Here is a 20,888-nt window from a genome sequence, read left to right as displayed (position 1 = left end):
AAGTGTATAACTTACATTAAAGTACTCAAGTTTTATATACATAGCTTGGTGAGTTTTTGTGTGTATGGGTTTTTGGGGTTTTTTTGTATTTTTCTGAAGTGAGAAGCAGGGAGCAGAGAGACAGACTCCTACATGTGCCCAACTGGGATCCACCCGGCATGCCACTAGAGGGCAATGCTCTGCCCATTTGGGGTATTGCTCCATTGCAGCCGGAGCCAATCTAGTGCCTGAGGCAGAGGCCATGGAGCCATTCTCAGCATCGGGGCCAAATTTGCTCCAATGAAGCCTTGGCTGAGGGAGGGGAAGAGAGAAATAGAGAGAAAGGAGAGAGGGAAGGGTGGAAAAGCAGATGGATGCTTCTCCTGTGTGCCCTGGCTGGGAATCAAACCCGGGACTTCCACACACTGGGCTGACGCTCTACCACTGAGCAAGCCTGCCAGGGCTTTGATGAGTTTTTACATAGTTTTATATCTATGTAAGCACCACCTGGATGGAGAAGAAACGATTCCAGTCATGGGACACCAAGTGCTTTCTGGGCCCCTCCCAACCGATCCATATTCCTGCCACCACAGATGAGTTTTGCCTCCTTTGAACGCCAAATAAGCAAACTCACACAGTGAGTACTGTACAATGACAAGTACATAGATAGCATTGTGTCGTGAGCACTGATGCTCATCATTTAATGGTCTCTGAAAAACAGTGGCCTCCTGATACTCCATTGTCCAGAGTTGTCATGGCTGAAGTCAGTTCCCTGACAATGATGTCTGTTTGATGTCCACTGAGCCTTTCTGAGGGACAAGCCCTGGCATGGCTCTGGTGAAAACGACAAGGGTTCTGCAGGGAGCAAACACAACAGGGAACTTAGCACACTGATAATGGAGCTTGTGTGGAGAAAGAGCAGCAGGTGCAGGGCAGTAGGGTGGGCGTGGGGCGCCGGGGCGGGGCGTGGGTGGCCAGGGTGGGTAGAAGTTCATCACCATCCAAATGGCCAAAGAAGCTCCCGGACCAGAGCCTCGGCACCGTGGCGTGTGTGGAGGAAGGAGGGAGGGAGTTCAGAACCAGCCTTGAGCCAGTGGGATTCCTGATCAACACTGCTGGCCTGGGCCTGACCGGTGGTGGCACGATGGATGAAGCCTTGACCCAGAATACTGAGGTCACTGGTTTGAAACCCAAGGTCCCGCCTGACCTGTGGTGGTGCAGTGGATAAAGCATCAACCTGGAACGCTGAGGTTGCTGGTTTGAGACCCTGGGTTTGCCTGGTCAAGGCACATATGGGAGTTGATGCTTCCTGCTCCTCCCCCCTTCTCTCTCTCCTCTCTAAATGAATAAATTAAAAAAAGAAAAAGAGAAAAGAAACCTAAAGTCCCCAGTTAGATCACCAGTCAAGGCACATATAAGAAGCAATCAATGAACAGCTAAGTAAAGCAGTGAGTTCATGCTTCTCTCTCTTTCTCAAAACAAACAAACAAACAAAACAACCCACTGGCCCAGAGCACTTTCCCAGGCTTTACCTCATGCAATCCTGACACTGCCTGTGGGGTCCTATGTCCCCCGTTTTCCTGGGGCAGGGACTTTCCTGTAGGCTCCTGCTGGGGACTGTGCCAGTGGGTCTGAAATTGGTGAGCTCAGCAGACACCTTCAGAAGAGAGGGGTGGTGCTGGGGGCCTCCAGGATGAAGGTGGTGGGCTAAGGAATCGGGGTGGTGGGGTGGGGGTGACATAAGGGGCGACCGCTTGGGTGACAGATGTGACGTGTGGATGGGTCCGGGTCCAAGGCTTGCGATTGAGAACGACTTCATCCACCTTCTCACCCACCTGAGATGGAGCACAGAGATGTGTGGGTTTCCTGTTTTTCTTCTTTGGCTCTAATCTCGGAACCCTCTGCTTCATTTTGTTTCGTGGAGGAAGGGAGTGTCACGGCCCATTGGCGGACATGTGGGAAGCGCCGGGCACCTTACCCTCCACCGCCTGAGCTGGGCCCAGGCTCATGATTGCTGCCTCAGCCCACAAACATGCCGCGCAGCCTTGGACAGGGACCCTCCCTCCTGGTTCAGCCTCCTCTCTATACAATGGGAGGCCATTGAGAGAGAGTCCCCAGGGAGCTCCCCCCTTACCCCCTGTGCAGGTTTCCTGGGGCCCAAGTACAGAGAGCCCAGCAGACAGAGGGAAGGCCCCCGACCCCGGGGGACAGGGAGTCTGTGCCTCTGTTGGAAAGAACAGGGAGTCAGGCCTGGCATGGAATGTCTAGGGCAGGAGGATGGGCTTTTAATCCTTTCCTGTGGGTCAGGTGTGTCACTTGCCTTATCTAATCCGGTCCTTATAAAACCCTGAAAGGAAGGTGCAAACAACCGCATTTGAAGAGGAGGAAACTGGGGCTCAGGGAGGTGACTTGTCTACACAGCAGGTACTTAGCACAGCGCGGGGGCTGGAGGGGGTAATTGAGGTCCATCAGGCCCTACAGCTGTGTTCTTGCCCCTGGAGGATTGACTACTGGACACACACAGGTGAGGGCGAGGCAGAGAGAGAGAGAGGAGAAAGGAAAGACAAGAGAGCGTTCTTGGTTCCATCTCATCTCGAGATTAGGGATGCAGAACGTGCTGATTTATCCTAACAGGAGCAAGATCCTGCGGAGTTCTTTCAATTTGGTATGTTAAACGAAAGGCAGGTCTTTAAACAAAAGGCAAGTCTGGCTTTCCAACACTGCTGTGAATGCTGTCACTAAGTCAGGTTCCTGCTGAACCTATTTTAATGAGTAAGCCACGCAGAGTTTATAATTGATGGCTGGAGACGTCTGGGGACTCCTGCCGTTGAAAGTAGTTAGTTCTCTTGAACGGCTTAAACATTACCTTCCTAAACGCGCTAGCACAATTCATTTGCTGCCTTAGCAGAATGTCCCTCCACCAAGTGGAAGGGAGGAATCTGGGCTTGGAGTGAAACCCAGCTCTGCCGGTGTCTGCCAGCGCTGTGTGGCTTTGGGCCAGTCGCTTGGTATCTCTGAGCCTTGGTTTCTTCATTCTGAGATGTGAGAAGATCCAGGGTCCACAGGCTTGTTTGGAGGATTGGACTGGAATATGTTTGCCAACCGCACGATAATTGTCAGATGGGCAACGGCTGCTTCCTCCCCAAGTCCTGGCACCCTGCCCTCAGGCACGAGAAGTTGGGGTATCTGTAAATCTGGGGGTGAGAAGCTACCCCTGCCCCCTGCCAAATATCTCTGCCTTGCTGTCTGTACAGAGAAAGAGAAAGACCCCAAGTACTGGAGAGACCAAGCTCAGCAGACCCTGAAAAATGCCCTGAGGCTTCAGAATCTCAACACCAACGTGGCAAAGAATACCATCATGTTCCTGGGAGATGGTGAGGCCCGGGCCTGCGGGAGGGGCGGGACAGGGCACCTAGCTGGGGGCCCACAGAGCCAGGCAGCAGTGAAGGCGGCTATGCTGAAGAGGCTGGAGCCCTGGGGAGCATGTTTAAGAGCGTTGGGGGCTAGGCTGTGGACCCATAAAGTCTGCTGTGCTAGGCGGTCTCCTGAAGGTCTGGGGAGGGAAGGGCTGCCCAGTCACATTTATGGAGCCATACTCTGGTGCCCACTGCCCAGCCTGCCTTGGCACCAAACTAGAGAGCTATGAGTGCCTGGGACGGCTGATTGGAGAGGCAAGAAGCCCAAGAGGCTGAGCCCCCCTCCTCCCCACGCAGGGATGGGTGTCTCCACGGTAACAGCCGCCCGCATCCTCAAGGGTCAGCTGCACCACAACCCGGGAGAGGAGACCAGGCTGGAGATGGACAAGTTCCCCCACGTGGCCCTCTCCAAGGTGAGCTTCAGCCCCAAGCCCGCCGAGCCCAAGCCTCCCACCTCTCAGCTTGAGAGCACGCAAGAAAGGGCCCTGGTGAGGTGGTCGACCCTCCAAGGCCCCACTATGAAATGTGAAGAGCAGCAGCTACTTCCAAAGACTTTATTTTGAGGGTTTTAGCTCATTGATTTTTTAAAAATCTGTAGGAGAATAACATACGTAGAGAAAAGTGCACAAGAGCACAGCTTAAATTTTCACAAACTGCACATGTCGAAATAACCAGCATCCAGGTGGAGAAAACGAACACGACAGCAACCAGATGTCCTCCTGAGCCCCCATCCCATCCTTAACCCCCGCTCACCCACCCACAGGTTAGCTGGTCCTGCCTTTGCACTTGATATAAAGGGAATCTTTCCCACATGGTTCTGTTGTGTTCATTCTCTCCCAAGGTGGTTCAGGAAGTTGGTTAGATTACTGATGTGAAGTGGTAGCTGCCATTCCCCGTGGTGTCGTTGTTGTTAGTGTTCTGTAATGAACATCCGCCGGACTCTAGGGGAATAGCAAGGACTGACTGGAATGTGTTCTGTGTCTTCAAGGGGCTCTCCGGCTGGTGGGGAAGGGAGAGAGCTTCAGGGTTTCTACTAGAGGTCTGAAGGGGGGAGGGCCTCTTCCCTATGTCCCCCTTCTAGATCCTGCCTCTCCCTCACTCTCCCTCCCCTCCCTCCATCCCTCCCATTTCTTCAAGAACTCCGCTCTCCCTTCTCTAGGACTCACCTGCCTCCCCCTTGCTTACTCCTACCATCCTGGACCCAGAGAGGGGCCCCAGCTGGCCCAGCCCTGCTCCCCTGCCAAATGTTTCCATGTGTTGGAGAGTTAACTTCCTGCCCCTTCCTGCTGCCCTGGTGCCTGGCTGTGGCTCTGGGGGGGGGGAGGCGCAGTGGGCAGCAGGGCTCAGCCAGGGCTGTGGGAGGCCTCTCTGTCTCCCTCATGTCCCAGGCTCCACGGTGTGAGCAGGGGTGGGTGGGCAGCACGCTGGGTCTGGCCGTCTTCCAACCCTCCTTCCCACCTGCAGACATACAACACCAACGCTCAGGTCCCTGACAGCGCAGGCACCGCCACTGCCTACTTGTGTGGGGTGAAGGCCAACGAGGGCACCGTGGGGGTGAGCGCAGCCACCCAGCGCTCCCACTGCAACACCACTCAGGGGAACGAGGTCACCTCCATCCTGCGCTGGGCCAAGGACGCTGGTAAGTGCGGGTAGTGGTAGGGAATGGGGCCCGCCTCTGTGACTGCTTGAGCCTCAGTCTTCCCAACTGTACAATGGGGAGAGGGGAGTGCAAAGATGCTCTCCAGGGCTCTTCTAGCGCCAGTGTTCTGAGAATCTGAAATATTCATGGGATCTCATCCAGGACAGGAAGCCTAGTGGTTTAGGAACCCATCCAATGTGGGTTCTGGTCCTGGAGCACTTCCCTGAGTCTATTCATTTCACTGTAAAATGGGCATGAAAACAGAGGCTCCTCATGGGCTGGGTGTGAGGAAGGCAAGGGGCCTCGCCCAGTGCCAGCCCCATGGGGGTTCAGCAAACGTCTCCTCCGCCCTTCCTCCTGGAATTGTGAGGCCCTGGCCCATGTCCCCAGGAACTTTAGAGTCAGAGTATGAGTCTGGCTGACACAGGTGACAACACCACCGCAGGAGGACCCTTAGGAGGGGCCCCTGTGTCCTTGCAGAGCATTCGGTGGAGGAGGGGCACTTCCCGCAGGAGCGGGGTGCTGCAGGGGCTCGCAGCTCAAGGGTGCTCCGGGAGGCAGAGTGTCTGAGCTGCCAGGGTATATGGAAGCCACCATCCCCCTGCCCCTCCCCCCCTCCGCTTAGTATAGATGAGGCCCCGGCAGTCACGCAACTAACACAGGAGGCCAGTCTTCAGCTATGAGGAGGGAGAGGCAGCGTGGAGACTGCTGTCTCCTGACGAGTCAACTCCTTCTCTCCCACAACCCAGGGAAATCTGTGGGCATCGTGACCACCACGCGAGTGAACCATGCCACCCCTAGCGCCTCCTACGCCCACTCTGCCGACCGGGACTGGTATTCGGATAACGAGATGCCCCCAGAGGCCCTGAGCCAGGGCTGCAAGGACATCGCCTACCAGCTCATGCACAACATCAGGGACATTGAGGCGAGTGCTGGGGATGCAGCCAGTGCAGGGACCCACGGGTGGGGTGGCAGGGCCTCAGGTGGGGCTCAGGCCTTGGGTACAGGCTGGCAGGGGAGAAGCAGCTTGGCCTGGCTCCCCATACACCTGGGAGGGCTCCCAGCCCATTAGGGGATTTGTGGTCGAGGCAGGGAGGCTCTGTAGGATTTCTCTGCGGTGGGGCCGAGGATAAACCCTGGTGTGGCTGCCACCACACCTCAAGAATTAGGCGCCCAGGGATTATTTTGTAAATTGGAACCTGGCGCTGCACCCCCACAGCACAGGGAGGTGGGGGTGGCTGGGTGGCCATCTGAGGCGAGTATCTGCCCTGTACAGTCCCACATTACAAGGTATGTGTCCCATGTACTCACGCCCAGAGAACAGGTGGTATGGACAGTGGTTAGCACACACTCTCAATTTTAAACTTGGGTTCAACTCCTTGCCCTGTTTGCTAGCTGTGTGACTTTGGGTCAGCTACCTGACCTCTGAGCCTTCCCACTTGCAGCCCCTTTGAGAAATGTACCTATCTCATAATCCCATTTGTGACGTCTACACAGAATAATCCCTGAAGACTGTAGAGTTTGTTTAGCACAGGGTCTGACACCTAGTGAGTGCTCAGAAAGTGGTTGCATTTATGCAAGAGCCACTTGTCCAGTGCCCCGAAACCCAAGCTTATAGCCCCGAGCAGGTTCACGTATGGAAGTGAGCGCCTGCATCCACGGAATGTTCAGTGGGCCCCCCTTAAATGAGAACCTCTGGCTTGTTCCTTTTTCAGCCTCTTCTTATCTACTTGTTATCGGTCCCTGAGCCTAGAATGGGGGTGCAGTGAGGCTCAGAGGAAGTCCCACCTACCCCTAACCTCTGTTTCTAACCTTACCAAACTCACGGGCTCCCAGACCCACCCTCTGTCCCCCACACGATCCCCCCAGTTTCTAAGTGCCCCCCGGCTCCCCTTACCAACCCATGACTTCCCTTTTCCTAGCGGTGGATTGAACACCATTTTCAGGACACAAAGTCCTGTTGACCCTTTTAGTGAGCATATATCTGAGGCAAAGCTGCCATCCTGACATTGCTTCCACCTGATTCGTGTCCTGGGACAAGCCGCTTCTCCTCCCCGAGCCTCAGTTTCCCCACCTGTACAGCAGGAACAGAGAGCCCCGCTGGCCTCCTCCTTGGGCCGCTGGAGGCCGAGATGAGGTCATGGATGTGAGAACATTTGTTGTACAAGCACAGGGTGTAATTATGGGGCTGCTCTTCAGAGAGACTTGGCAGAAACAGCCTGAGAGGGGGACAGGAGCTTAAGGGGAGATTTTTCCAGTGGGGGTGAGGTGTAGACTGGGGGGTCCCCAGGTCCACTAGGGGCCGAACGAGGGTGAGCATGGGAAGGGGGACAGTGAGTGCTATCCCTCCCCCTTACCTCTCTTTCTGCTCATCCTTTTCTCTCCCGCCGGCCCTGCCTCCCCACCACCCCGAAACCCCCAACCCCAGACTGTACATGAAACAAAAATCCTGGTGTCCGCCCTGAAAATAAATATCTTTTGCTAAAAAAACAACGAGAAAAAAAAAAAAAAGAAAAAGAAAGAAAGACACAAACCCAAACCCCAAAGCCAAACAGCCAGTCTGTTATTTGGGAATTTAATGAGCCCGTGTGAAGTCTCTACTGGGGCTGGAAGATTGGGGGCTTCATTTCCACTCTGAAAATGCCAAGGGGTCAGGTTCTGTGGGAACAATGTGGGGGGCAGGGGGCCAGTGACCCAGGGCCCCTTCTCCCCCTTCCTCTCACGGCTGCCCCACCCCCAGAGAGCCTGGCTAGGGCTGACCGTGGGGAACGTTGCCTAGGAAATACTTCCTCGTGCAGGGAGAATACCCCCCATGGAGGCCACCCCGGTGTCCGGGACCCCTGCATTACTGCATGTCCTCCTGTGACAGCTCTGTGGGGGCTGTTATTTCCATTTTATAGGTAAGGAAATTGAGGCCCAGGAGAAGTGACAGGCCCTTGGTCAAGAAGGGACAGAGTCAGGATTCAAAACCATGTCCCCTTCAGTTCCCTATGACCCAGGCTGGCCCTGGGGCACCTTCCCCACCTTGACCACCGGCCCAAACGCCCTGAAGAAGCTGGGTTCCCAGGCGGAAGACGGAGCGGAAGGGAGAGAAGGAGCCCTGAGCTGCCTGCCAGACCCAGCGACAGCGGACCGAGGCCCGGCCAGAGCTGGGCTCTACTCTCCCGAGGTGTCAGCCAGGGGCGGCGGCCTGGGCTGACGCCTGTGGTGACAGGAGGACACCGGTGTGGTGGTAACTGTGGGCGGCAGCTGTTATGCTCTTGGCCCCGTTTTAAAAATAGTCAGGACTTCAAACATGGACTCCCAAGGAAAACAAACAGTCCCGCGTCCCTCCGCCCGCGCAGGCAGTGCGGTGGGTAAAATTAGCCTGGCGGGGACTACACAGACGTGAGCGCTGGCCCGCTGTGTGCCCAGGCTCGCAGCTGGGCTGCCCCCCGGACCTCCCCGGCCGCGGCCTCTGGCCTGCGGGCACCCTGCCTCTCACGATGGGCAGAGGAAGCTCTTAGAACCTCCGCGACGGGCTCTGTGGACACAGTAGGGCCCCAGTGCCAGGGTCAAAAGACATCTCAGGTTCAAATCCCGGCTCTGCCACTTACCGCCTGTGTGGCCTGGGAGAAAAGAAATCAGAGTTCTGCACCTATTTACTTATTTGGACGAAGGGGACAGGTTCCCTTGCACCCCGGCGGGAGTTGAATGAGATGATATATCTGAAGTGCTCGGGTCCTGACACACTTTCTAGAAGAGCTCTAGGAAAGGTGTTATTTTTACAGAGCTCAGGGAGGTGATCAGTAGCTCCGATGTTTCACCCCGACCACAGTTCCAGCAGACTCACTATCTCCTCTCCGCAGCCTGGAAAGATGAAGGCTCTGCAACAGCAGCAGAGACCAAACTCGGGACTCCCCCGGCGGGGGCCACTGGGGCTTCTGGAGATCTGGAAACCCCAGGGTACTGATGGTTCCTGTCCCCTTTAGGTGATCATGGGGGGTGGCCGGAAGTACATGTTCCCCAAGAATAGAACCGACGTGGAGTATGAGTTTGACGAGAAGGCCAGGGGCACAAGGCTGGACGGCCTGAACCTCATCGACATCTGGAAGAGCTTCAAACCGAGACATAAGGTAGCCTGTTCAGGGGCCAGGGGGCTGCAGGGTGGCCGGCGGCGGGTGTGGGGCTGGGCGTCCTCTCTCTGAATCGGTTTTCTCCTCTACAATGTGGTCATGATCCTACCTTCATCCTTCCTCCCAATGGTATAACAGATCTGTGAACAGCACATAGTAGGTAATCAATCCGTTCCTTCAGGGGAGGGCAACAGAAAGAGCTAAGCAGTGAGGAGGAGGGTGGGCCAAGGAATAGCTTGCATGGATGTTCAGTCCACTTGAGCCCCTACTGTGTGCAGGGCCCCTGGCTGGGCATGAGGTCCAAATGATGAATAGGATGGTCAAGGGGACGTGGAACAGTGTGCTTGGATGGCAGGATGCCCAGAACCAACCAGAACTCAGAGAGGACAGACCACAGGGAGAGGCTGAGAAAGCCTGGCAGAGACAGGAGAGGGTAGAGGAGGCAGCATTGGGAGGTCTCGCAGGCAGAGGTAGAGGCCCTTCACAGTGAGTTGGCTTTGGCCAGAGCGAGGGCACGTGCTGGAACGTGGGAAGGGCCCACGCTTTGGCTCCTGGAGTGGCTCTGGCCTTTTAAATCTGTGGTGCTGGCCGCTGGGCCTGGGGCAGCTGGGGTCTGGAAATGACTGTGGTCAGGGCTGAAGACAGTGGGGAGCAGCCTGGCAGCCACTTTGATGTCACTCTGGGGTTGGGTTTCTGAGGGTTCCAGGCCTGGCCCCGGGGGAGGCCTTGCGGGATGGGGCTGAGCCAAGAGTGAGGTGGGGGCAGGGCCTGGGGAAGCGCCCCCACAGGGCTGGTGGAGGTGGGACTGAGCTGCTTTGAACCGTTCCCATTCCTTCTGAGTCAGCTCAGGCTGGCCCAGAGCTGCTCCTGGCCCAAGCCAGAAACACAGGACCCTCCCAACCTCAGTTTCTCTATCTGGAACATAGGACCAGGTTTTAATTCTTCTTGCAGGGTACTTACCTTGGTGCTCAGTCTACACCCCAAGAGAGAGGGAGAGGGCTCCTCAGCACTATACCGGACAGAGTATCACTGTGGGGTCCCAAATAGACCATACATTGCTTGAAAACCATGCCTTCTAGAGTGTCTCTCCTTTAAAACTGGATAGCTGAGTCATCTGTGTGTCTCAATTTCTCCATCTGTAAAATGAGAATAATACCTACCCTACCTTATAGGGCTGATGTGAGGATTAAATGAGTAACACCTCAGGGAAGCAGAGGAGGGGATGGGAGTGGGGGACCAGAGCCCCACTTTTTTAGCCTTTCACCTTCCTTCCCATAACAACGGCTGGGGTTTGAAAACCACTGATCCTAATGCCATTGTCCAGAGAAGGCAAGGGACTCTCCTGAGGACACACAGCTGATGCCTGGCAAGACCCCCAGTCCAGGGTCTGAATGGAGCCATCTCCAGGCAAACCAACCAGCCCCTTCCTGTGGCCTGTATGCCCCGGAAGAGCAGCACTTCCTTTATTGCCCCCTTATGTGGGGTCCCCAGGGCAGAATGAGGGCTTCACTTCCTCCCTGGCTTTCCATGGCCCTTCAGAACACCTCTCAGCTGGCAGCTCATAGCTCTCAGTGGGCACTCAAATCCCCTTGTGACCTTTGCCTGCCTCTTCTTTGCCCCATGTCCTTCTCCTCGGAACTCTACTCCCTGACCCCAGGCTGATCAATTTCTACTTGTCCTTCAGGGCCTCATTAGGACATCACCTCCACCATGAAGCCCTCCCTGGTTTTGCCTTTGGGTTCACAATGCTCTCTGGTCTCTCATAATTCTCCTCCCCCTGCATTAGAATTGCCTATGTATTTGTCTATTCTTGAGGGCAAGGGTGCTAGGTCCTTAGGTAGGGATTGGTTGTGAGAGGACTGAAGAAAACAAATACATCCCTCAGACTCGGACCAGCTGAGGTCAGTCCTTCCCGCCGCCCCAGCCCCAACATGACTGACGCAGACCCTTCCTCCTAGCACTCTCACTACGTCTGGAACCGCACTGAGCTCCTGGCCCTCGACCCCAACACTGTGGACTACCTCTTAGGTAAGGGAGTCGGGGTGTGGCAGTGGTGGATGCTTGGCTGGGTGCCCTGGGGCCAGGGCTGTGTGACCCAGCATCTGGGGTGAGGCCCCAGCCTGCTCCCCTACTTAGGGACCTTTGCCCTCAGACTCTAGGACCTGGGAGGAGTGAGGCAGGGGTTCTGGTTCATAGAACTTCGGCCCCAAATCTGCTGGCCGTGCAGGGTGAATAACCCCATTGAGCACAAAGGGACACCGAAGGTCAGAGAAGGGAAGCCACCTCTGGCATGCCACACTGCTGATTAGAGTATGGCTCGGGTAAGTCTGAACCCTGGCTAGAGCTGAGACTTATATCCTAGGCTGCAGAGCAGGGGACCTGGAGCCAGCCCTGCTGTGTGGCCAGGGCAGAAGCCAGCCTGGTTGTCTCTGCTGGTCTTGACTGGGAGGTGCTCCCTCCTCCCCCGTGGTGGGGCCCAGGGCAGCTCTAGGCTGGGGGAATGAGGCCCGAGCACCACCATGCAGTCTGCTGGGTCCCCTTTCTCACCTGGTTATTGTGCCTGGCCAGTGGCGGCAAAGTCTCCTGCAAACCTTTCCCAAGGAGCTCAGGCCCCAGGGGCTGGCTGTGTCAGTGGAGGTTATGGGTTCAGAGCTGGGCACCTGGACGAGCCCCCAGGTACACGCACACAGCCCTCTGCTTGCCTGGGTCACAGGGCACAGGCTCCATACCACACACAGGCTGTGTGGAGCTGTGCATGCACCCATGGAGTGAGCAAGACAGTTCCACTCATGGATCTTAGAGTCAGAGTGCTGGGTTCAAATCCGGCTCCTACCACCTACAAGCTGTACAACCTTGGGCAAGTGATTTTTCTTCTCTGTCCCTCAGTGTCTTCTTCCATAAAGTAGAAATAATAGCTCTGGTAGAATGGGGATAATGATAGGACCTATTCAGGGCTGTCATGAGGATTAAATGAACTAATGCATTATGTAAGTTATTTGTTGCCGTGTATCAAACTATCCTAAAACTTAACAGTTTAAAATAAGAGCAAACATTTATTACATGCATATTTCTTTAGGTCAGTAATTGGGAGAGGCTTGGCTGGGTCTCTAACGAGATTGCAGTCATCTAAAGGCTTGAGTCCGGGACTCCCAAGATGGCTCACTGATATGGCTAATAGGTGGCCAGAGGCCTCAGTCTCTTGCTGCATAGATCTCTCCATACAGCTGCTTGAGTGACCTCACAATATGGCAGCTGGCTCCTCCCAGAAACCCAAGAAAATACAAAGCAGAAGCTGCCATGTCTTATCCAGATACAGGACAAGAGCCTGGGGGCCCTGTTGAGTCCAGATACAGTCTTCTGCCCGGGGGCCTTCGGGTTGGGGGGCAGGCTAATGGGCTTGAACCCCAGGTCTCCCGCTTAGCAGCTGAAAAAAGCAAGTAACCGACCCTGAGCTTCAGTCTCCTCCTCTGTAAATGGACATGGTGAGCCCTCTCCACGGTGGGGCCGTGAGGGTGGAAGGAGGGAACATCTGAAAGCGCCTGGCACACTCTGGGCCCTGAGAGCCGTCCGGATGAGCTTGCTGTCCCCGCTTTGCCCCTCAGTTATGTGTGGGGAGCCTGCGCTCCCTGAGACACCACAGGGGCCTTGGGGGTCCTCCTAGCAGGCCGTGGACTCTAACCACCCACGTCCTCCTCAGGTCTTTTTGAGCCGGGGGACATGCAGTACGAGTTGAACAGAAACAACCTGACTGACCCGTCACTCTCTGAGATGGTGGAGGTGGCCATCAAGATCCTGAGCAGGAACCCCAGAGGCTTCTTCTTGCTGGTGGAAGGTAGGGCCCCAGGCCTGACTACAGGGCCACTTGCCCGGGAGCTTCTGGGTACACAGTCGTGAGGTCAGGGGACAGGGAGGTCCAGCTCTCAAAGAGAACTGTCCGGTCTGGTTTGGGAATGATGGGGGGAATTCCTTCTGGGAGGATGGAGTATGGATTGGAAGAGAAGGGGGCAGTGCTGAAGCTCCCAGCCCAATAGGCTATCCTTCACACACACCTACCTGCCAGGCTTACTAGTCCAGGAAGGTTTCCTGAAAGAAGAGGCAGGGTTCTTCTTTCCAGGAGCTCTTTCCTGAGGCCTGGTTCTGGAGGGGTATGCAGCCTTCTCAGTTTCATTTCTCAGAAGAGATAAACCAGCAGATCCAGTTGACATCTTCACTCTGAGCAGCTCCCTGGAGATGCTCATCAGCCTATGGGAGCCCTTGCAGCTGGGCAGTGGGCATCTGCTGGTACTAGGCACGTGTGGGGCCAAGGTCAGGTTCCTGAGTCCTGTCTCCAGAAGGAAAAGGCCCAGGGCAGGCCCCGGGTGTCCCAGGGTCTCCCAGCTCGCGAGAGCCAGAGCCTTTGGGAGTCGGCAGGGCTGTACAGTGCTGGCATTCGTGGAGTTTGCAAGGGCCGATGTGAGGCCCTGGAGTCCGGCTCTTGGGTTCTTGTCCTGCTGCTGCCGTCCACTGGCTCTGTCGCCTCTACCTGTACATTTCTGTAAAGTAAGGCTCCACATAGTCCCCCTCCCATAAAAGGGTTATTAGCACCCATTGTGTTCAGAGACATAAAGTACTTTGAACAGGGCCTGGCAGAGAATACATCCTCGGCGTTTCTATTATTATCATTATTATGATTATACAATAGCTAAGTCAGTAACAATAGGAAATTTGAGGACGTGATAAGGTTTCCAGAATCTCCCAAAGTTCTAACAGCCATTGTCTTCACGTACACACCCACACGCACACACAGACACATTTGCACACATGCTCTCGCCACACATACACGCAAGCTCAAGCCCCTCTGCTCTCCAGAGGCCAGTGGCCGCCAGCCGGCTTGACTGCTTTCTTGCCAAACCCTGGGGTTCCCATTCAAGAGCGGCGGTCTCGGCCTGGCCCCAAACAGGCCTCTGACGCCGTCGAACCAGCCGGGAGCCGGTGGTGGTGAGCTCGGGCTCCCCAGGGAGCAGTCCGCTTTGTGAGCAGGGCCAGGACTGGGCCCACCACGCCAGCTGCTCCCAGAGCCACAACAAAGGAAGGACCCACCCTTCCAGCCTGCCAGACCCACGTGGTGAGGCTCAGGCTAGCGGGCAGGGAGAGCGGCCAGGCGCCCTGGCTCAGGACCCTCGGAGCTGGGAGTGTCCTCCAGGCAGCCCCTTCCTGCTAGAGACTGGGAGGCATTCCCTCAGGTCACACTGCCCTTAACCGTGACCCGTAAGCCAGGCTGCGTGCCAGGCCTCTTGTGCTCACCTTGGAGCGGCAGCGTGTGGGATGCAGGCTTCCACAGGTCTTTCTGGAAGCCCGCTGTGGGCCCTGCCCAGCACCGAGGGCTTTTGCCACTTTTTCAGACTGTGCTCGACACTCCGAGGGGGCGATTCAAAGTGGAGGTGGAAAGGCAGGTGATCTAGAGTGAGTCACACCTGAATCCAAATCCCCCCGGCACATCCCACCGTGGGCACATGACTTCCCCAGTCTAGGCCACAGTTGCTCCATCTGTGAATGGGGCTGACTGTACTCGTCTCCGCCCAGGATCACTGTGAAGGGGAAACAGGCATCAGCTTGTAATGCCCGGTAGCCAGTGGGCACTCGGGCATGCTGGTTCCCTCCTGGCCTCTCTGATGTCTCAGGGACTCCTTCCAGCAGCCGAGAAGCGGTGCTAAGAGCGGCTTGGGGGGCTGGAAGGAACACAGGTTTCTAGTCGGGAGGATCTGCTGTACATCCTGGCTTTCACTCTCCGCACGTGGGCCTTCAGTCCAGCAGCTCGCCCTCCCCGAGTTGCTATACAGTGAGCGGCTGCAGACAAGCCTGGTGTGGGGCCTGGCATGTGGTAGTTCTCCATCAAGGAATGGTGAACCCGGCGGTCACATGGGGAGGTCTTGGGAGTGCTGATCTCCCCTCACCTGGGGGCTTTGCCTTGGTGTCGCAAGGAGGCAGGATTGACCACGGGCACCATGAGGGCAAGGCCAAGCAGGCACTGCATGAGGCGGTGGAGATGGACCAGGCCATCGGACACGCAGGCACCATGACCTCCCTAGAAGACACGCTGACCGTCGTCACTGCTGACCACTCACACGTCTTCACCTTCGGCGGGTACACCCCCCGTGGCAACTCTATCTTTGGTACGTGGGCCTCCAGTGAGGCGGCCACTAGGCACTCCCAGCGTCTGCCCCCCTGGTAGCAGGAGTGGAGTGGGAGAACCAGCAAGCCCAGGGCTGGCACGGGTGGGACTCAATGAGAATTTAAGGACAGGTAGGGGAATGCAGGGTGGAGGGATGGGGTGAGGTGAGTGCATGGGTGGGTGGCTGGCTACCTGGACAGTGGATGGATAGAAGAATGAGGGAGAGAGGGGAGATGGATGGATGGATGGACGGACGGATGTTAGGGAGGGATGTGGGCACAGTGAAAATTGAGGGATGGTTGGTGGGGAGTAATCAGGGTTGGGATGGTGGCTTCATAGAGGTGAGTTGGGGCCCTTCAAAGGGACTGTACTTCTGGTGCTCCAGTGTGACCCCTGGACCCCACACTTTCTCTTGTGCAGGTCTGGCCCCCATGGTGAGCGACACAGACAAGAAGCCCTTTACTGCCATCCTGTACGGCAATGGGCCTGGCTACAAGGTGGTGGGCGGTGAGCGAGAGAATGTCTCCATGGTGGACTACGGTGAGACTGCCCAGACCCAGGGACGGGAGGGGACAGGCCACCCCTCGGGGATGGGCCTGGGAACAGAGTGTAGGCTTGTGGTCAAGGCCCGGGGTCTCAGAGTAGTCAGGACTGAGTCAGAACAATCTCAGTTTGAATCCCCTTCTACAGTTTCGTAGCTCTGAGACCTTGGGCACATAACTTCACCATTCTCCGCTTCAGTTTCCTCCGTAAAAGGGTTCTACCTCCAAGGTTGTCTGAAGAACTAAACGGGTCTGATGAGCTCACCATGGAGCCTGGCACCTACAGGTGTTTGCTATATTAACTGCCATTTATAATATTCCAATACATGAGCCTTCCCAGGGCGTTCATCCAATTCCATATTGTTGAATGTTCATTTGTTTGGATGTCCCCTGAGACCCCTGGGGAATTTCATGATGCAGCCAATGGTAAGAGCCTCTCCTGGGTTGCCTTTCCTTCTTATCCAAATAGCTTAGATGAGGCTGATTTTCTCTTCAGGGGGTTGAGACTGCAGGCTTCTATGTCAGAACAGACTCAGGCCCGAATCCTGTAGCCCACACCGAGCCTCAGTGTTCTCTTCTGTAAAATGGGGTGCCCGAGCCAGCCTGGGAGGGGCACGGAGAAGCTGCCGCACAGTGCCAGGCCCTTGGTGGGCTCTCTGCAAATGTCTCTTCTGGCCCACAGCTCACAACAACTACCAGGCGCAGTCTGCGGTGCCCCTGCGCCACGAGACCCACGGTGGGGAGGACGTGGCAGTCTTCGCCAAGGGCCCCATGGCACACCTACTGCACGGTGTCCACGAGCAGAACTATATCCCCCACGTGATGGCGTATGCGGCCTGCATCGGTGCCAACCGCAACCACTGTGCCTCAGCCAGCTCGTCGGGCAGCCCCTCCCCAGGCCCCCTGCTGCTCCTGCTGGCCCTGCTTCCCCTGGGCACCCTGTTCTGAGGGCCCAGGGCCCGGGCACCCACCAGCCCATGACAGGCGGCCAGCCTCCCTCTCCCAGCGCTGCGCCCCGCCCGCGGCCCACACCTCAAGGGGCAAGGAGGTGGGGGCACCCACAGCCTCTGCAGCCGCCAGAAAGGGGACCCAGGAAACCAAAGCCTGCTGCCCGCCTTGCTCCCCTCTGGAATCCTCCACGGAGGCCAGCCCAATTCCTAGCCTTCTGCCTCCACCCCAACCCTGCCGACCCTTGGGCCAGCAGGGAAGGTTTCTCTTGGGCAGGCAGAGAGCACAGACTGCAGAAATTCTCAAAGCATCTTATTTTTCTAGCAAACACATTTCTCCAGATTCAGAGGCTCTGGAGCTTCCATGGAACATTCCAGATCTGACCTTCCCACCCCCCTCTCCTTCTGTCTGGAACCTACCAGGGCCTCCCATGTTCATGTCTCTACCTGAAGGGGAGACCAAGTCCTTCTCTTCAGGATTGGGGGTTTGCTCACTCACTCGTCCCAGGGCTCCCAGAAAGGCAGCTCCAGGGTTGGCCTTCCACCCCGGGGACTGGCTGTCCACCCCGGGACTGGCTGTCCACCCCGGTGGCCTGCGCTGGGAAGAGCAGCCTGGCGGTGGATACTGCCCAACCCCCAGCACACATGCCAGCTCTTCCCTGAAGCGACTCTCCTGTCTGGAACAGCAAAAAAAAAAAATTTTCTCTCTTTGGTGTTGGTTAAAAGGGAACACAAAACATTTAAATAAAAATTTCCAAATATTTCTGAGGACAGAGCTGAGTCTTTGTGGTGAGGGAGGAAGAGACTGAAATAGGCTCGTTTCTTTGGGCAGAGCTGGACTTAGGGCCCAGGAGCGGGGGTGGGGGTGTGGTGTGGAAGGAGGGTCTCCTTCTGGCCTGGGGGTTCTAACACATGGGTGACTTTGGACAGATTGCTTTGTGTCTCTGCGCCTCAGTTTTCTTATCTGTAAAATGGGAGCTAGCCCACGCCTGGGTTGCTGTGAGGATTAAAGAAGACTGCCTCTGTGCCCTGAAACCATGCCTGGCACCCTGGCTGCATGGTGCCCACAAACAGAACTACATACGCTGGCCCATGGCAGCTACCCATTCATTCATTCATTCATTCATTCATTCATTCATTCATTCTCTCACTCACAAATGTTGAGTCGGTGCTAGGCCCTGCGCTGGATCTGAAGAATGGAACGTAAACAGTGCTGACATGCTGCCCCACAGAGCTTCAGCCTGGCTTGGCAGTTGTGATTTCTCCATTCCTGATCGTTCTCCATCCCAGCCCGGGCACTGGGTCCAGGATGGCACCTGACACATATACCTGTGGGTATACAGTTTGTTCCTCTTGTCATTGGAACAAAAGTTCCTATAATGATAACAGCAATTAACATCAATCATTTACCATCTGCCAAGCTCTGTGCTGATGCTTTACACGAATTCAGCTCATTTCATCCTCCCTAGGAAGTAGGGCCCCATCATGTGCATTTACAGATGAGGACACCAAGGGTGAGGGAGGGAATATGATTGGCCCAGGTCCTCCAAGTTTTGGAGCTGGGATTCGAATCCAGGTCCATTTGATTCCAAAGCTCCTACACTAATGGCACCCTTTGCTTATAATGCATTTCCAAGCTCCTACCAACCAGGTTCTGAGGTGGACAATACAAATGACTCATAATACACCCCAGTTCCTTCATGAATAAAAATGCACCTGTGCAGATTTCCCTCTGAGCTTCCTTCCTAGCAGTCCTAGCAAAAAGGGAAGTATGTATAGCCAAGCTGATGCTGGGATAAAGAATTAAACTGGACAAAGAGATGTGTCATCTTGAACTGTACAGTGCGGTGTTTTCAGGTGTTCTCACCTGCCAGCATGGGAAGCTGGGGCTCGATCCCACCATGGGCCTCCCAGAGGCAGGATGCGACATGCACCTCAGAAGTATTGGTCCGCAGCGCAAGGGAGCTGGGGTAGTTATTCTCCAACTCTCATCCCTCATTGACTAAGGGCTGCTCCTGGGAAAATCACCACCCTGGCCCTTCCAACCTTCCCCCGGGAGGGCAGAGAGAAAGGCTCCAGGCATGTGCTGGAACATTAAATGCTCAAAGGATAAAAACAGAACACCAACAGCATCTTAAACTTTGGGGTACACTGATGGGTTGAAAAGGCTGTGGGTCCGAGAGATGAGGCTTCACGTCTCTGCTCCACTGTTCTCTTGTTTCTATGAACTCGGGCAAGTTCTCTACCTTCACTGATGTTCCATTTCTGCACCTGAAAGCAGAAGGGGCACTTAGGATCCCACTAGGAACAAGGGCTCTTCCCCCCGAGTCGAGGCCATGGGCTGCTGTGTTCTTCAAGAACCAATGATGTTCGGGCACCCACCACTCCAAAATCTTCCCCATGCCTCCTTCACTCAGTCTGGGCCTCTGCACCCTTAGGCCGCTCATCACCCTTTATTGTAACTGTTGGTGGGCTCTGAATCCTAATCGGAGCCAGGGATTGAGGCAGAGGTCTCAGTTCCAGCCTTCAGCAGCCAGGGAATTAGAAGCTAAGGGTGATGATAGTACCCTAAGCACAAGGATTTCCATGGTCCTCCGATGCTTTCTCAGGAAGAACAGATGAACTGACAAATTCTTTTCTATTCATCCAGATAACCTTGTCTTCTGTTAAAGATAAATCCAGAACTTAACACAATGAGAGTTTATTTCGTTCTTAAACATCTGGTGGTGCCTTGGGTCAGGTAACTGGAACCCAGGCTCTTTCCACCTTGTGGCTCTTCCCTCCTCTAAGTTCCAGATATTCTAGCGAACCAGAACTGTCTATCTCAAGGGTCAGGAATCATTTTGGCTGAGAGAGCCATGAACGCCACATATTTTAAAATGTAATTCCGTGAGAGCCATACAACAACCTGTGCACCTTACGCATTATCCAATAAAAATTCGGTGTTGTCACAGAGGACAGCTGTGATTGGCTCCAGCCACCCGCAACCATGAACATGAGCGGTAGGAAATGAATGGATTGTAATACATGAGAATGTTTTATATTTTTAACGTTATTTTTTTAATTAAAGATTTAGCCCTGGCCGGTTGGCTCAGTGGTAGAGCGTTGGCCTGGCGTGCAGAAGTCCCGGGTTCTATTCCCAGTCAGGGCACACAGGGAAGCGCCAATCTGCTTCTCCACCCCTCCCCCTCTCCTTCCTCTCTGTCTCTCTCTTCCCCTCCTGCAGCCAAGGCTCCATTGGAGCAAAGATGGCCCAGACGCTGGGGATGGCTCCTTGGCCTCTGCCCCAGGAGCTGGAGTGGCTCTGGTCGCGACAGAGCGAAGTCCCGGAGGGGCAGAGCATCGCCCCCTGGTGGGCAGAGCATCGCCCCTGGTGGGCGTGCCGGGTGGATCCCGGTCGGGCGCATGCGGGAGTCTGTCTGACTGTCTCTCCCCGTTTCCAGCTTCAGAAAAATACAAAAAAAAAAAGATTTGTCTGCAAGCCAAATGCAGCCATCAAAAGAGCCACATCTGGCTTGTGAGCTATAGGTTCCCGACCCCTGGTCTATCTACTGAGTTCTATCTGACCAACACATAGATTCAAGGGGTTGCATCGTCCTAGAAGTGACATACATCACTTGTACTCAGAGTTCGTTAGTGAGAACTAGTCATATGATCCCACTTAGATGCAAAGGAGGCTGGGAAATAGTCTTTGGCTGAGCAGCTGGATGCCATGAACTCTAGCAGGTTCTCAACCTAGGCACTATTGAGATTTGGGGCTGGATACTTCTGTTTTGAGGACTGTCCTGGGCATTATAGGATATTTAGCAGCATCCCTGGCCTCTAGTCACTAGATTTGTAGGAGGAAAAACTGTGCCCCCCCCCCAACAGCTAAGAATCTTTGCTCTATAGTCAGGAAGGGGTGTGGGACCCTTGGGTGGTCAGCAAGCTGTCTTGTCTCAGCATCACTCATATTCAGGGCACCTTCCTGCTCACGTGCTCCACAGACGTCACAGCACCCTCACTGTGTTTTAAAACATTAGGAACTTTCACATATGATTGGGTTTCTGGCTCTTTTGAAATTGGGAAGTGTGGCTGGCGTTGCCCCCACATTTCTGCA

The 20,888-nt window shown here is 55.3% G+C and overlaps 1 protein-coding gene across 5 annotated transcripts in view; it reads left to right on the top strand.

Annotated features, from left to right (window-relative positions):
- ALPL (alkaline phosphatase, biomineralization associated) overlaps positions 1 to 17,550 on the top strand; it is a 55,685-nt gene extending 38,135 nt beyond the window's left edge. For all 5 annotated transcript variants that reach the window (XM_066270189.1, XM_066270190.1, XM_066270194.1 and 2 more), the window contains 10 exons: positions 3,234 to 3,353; positions 3,693 to 3,808; positions 4,860 to 5,034; positions 5,784 to 5,959; positions 9,006 to 9,149; positions 11,108 to 11,177; positions 12,847 to 12,981; positions 15,110 to 15,301; positions 15,721 to 15,840; positions 16,525 to 17,550. In XM_066270189.1, coding sequence (XP_066126286.1) covers positions 3,234 to 3,353; positions 3,693 to 3,808; positions 4,860 to 5,034; positions 5,784 to 5,959; positions 9,006 to 9,149; positions 11,108 to 11,177; positions 12,847 to 12,981; positions 15,110 to 15,301; positions 15,721 to 15,840; positions 16,525 to 16,790 — 1,514 coding nt within the window. In that variant the 3' untranslated portion in view covers positions 16,791 to 17,550. The remainder of the gene's footprint in view (positions 1 to 3,233; positions 3,354 to 3,692; positions 3,809 to 4,859; positions 5,035 to 5,783; positions 5,960 to 9,005; positions 9,150 to 11,107; positions 11,178 to 12,846; positions 12,982 to 15,109; positions 15,302 to 15,720; positions 15,841 to 16,524) is intronic.
- Positions 17,551 to 20,888: the final 3,338 nt, after the last annotated feature.

The sequence above is a fragment of the Saccopteryx bilineata genome, chromosome 3 (genome assembly GCF_036850765.1).
Source record: "Saccopteryx bilineata isolate mSacBil1 chromosome 3, mSacBil1_pri_phased_curated, whole genome shotgun sequence".
In the NCBI taxonomy this organism is placed as follows: Eukaryota; Metazoa; Chordata; class Mammalia; order Chiroptera; family Emballonuridae; genus Saccopteryx; species Saccopteryx bilineata.
The sequence above is the reverse complement of the archived record's forward strand: the minus strand, read 5'-3'. Positions and strand labels throughout refer to the sequence as shown.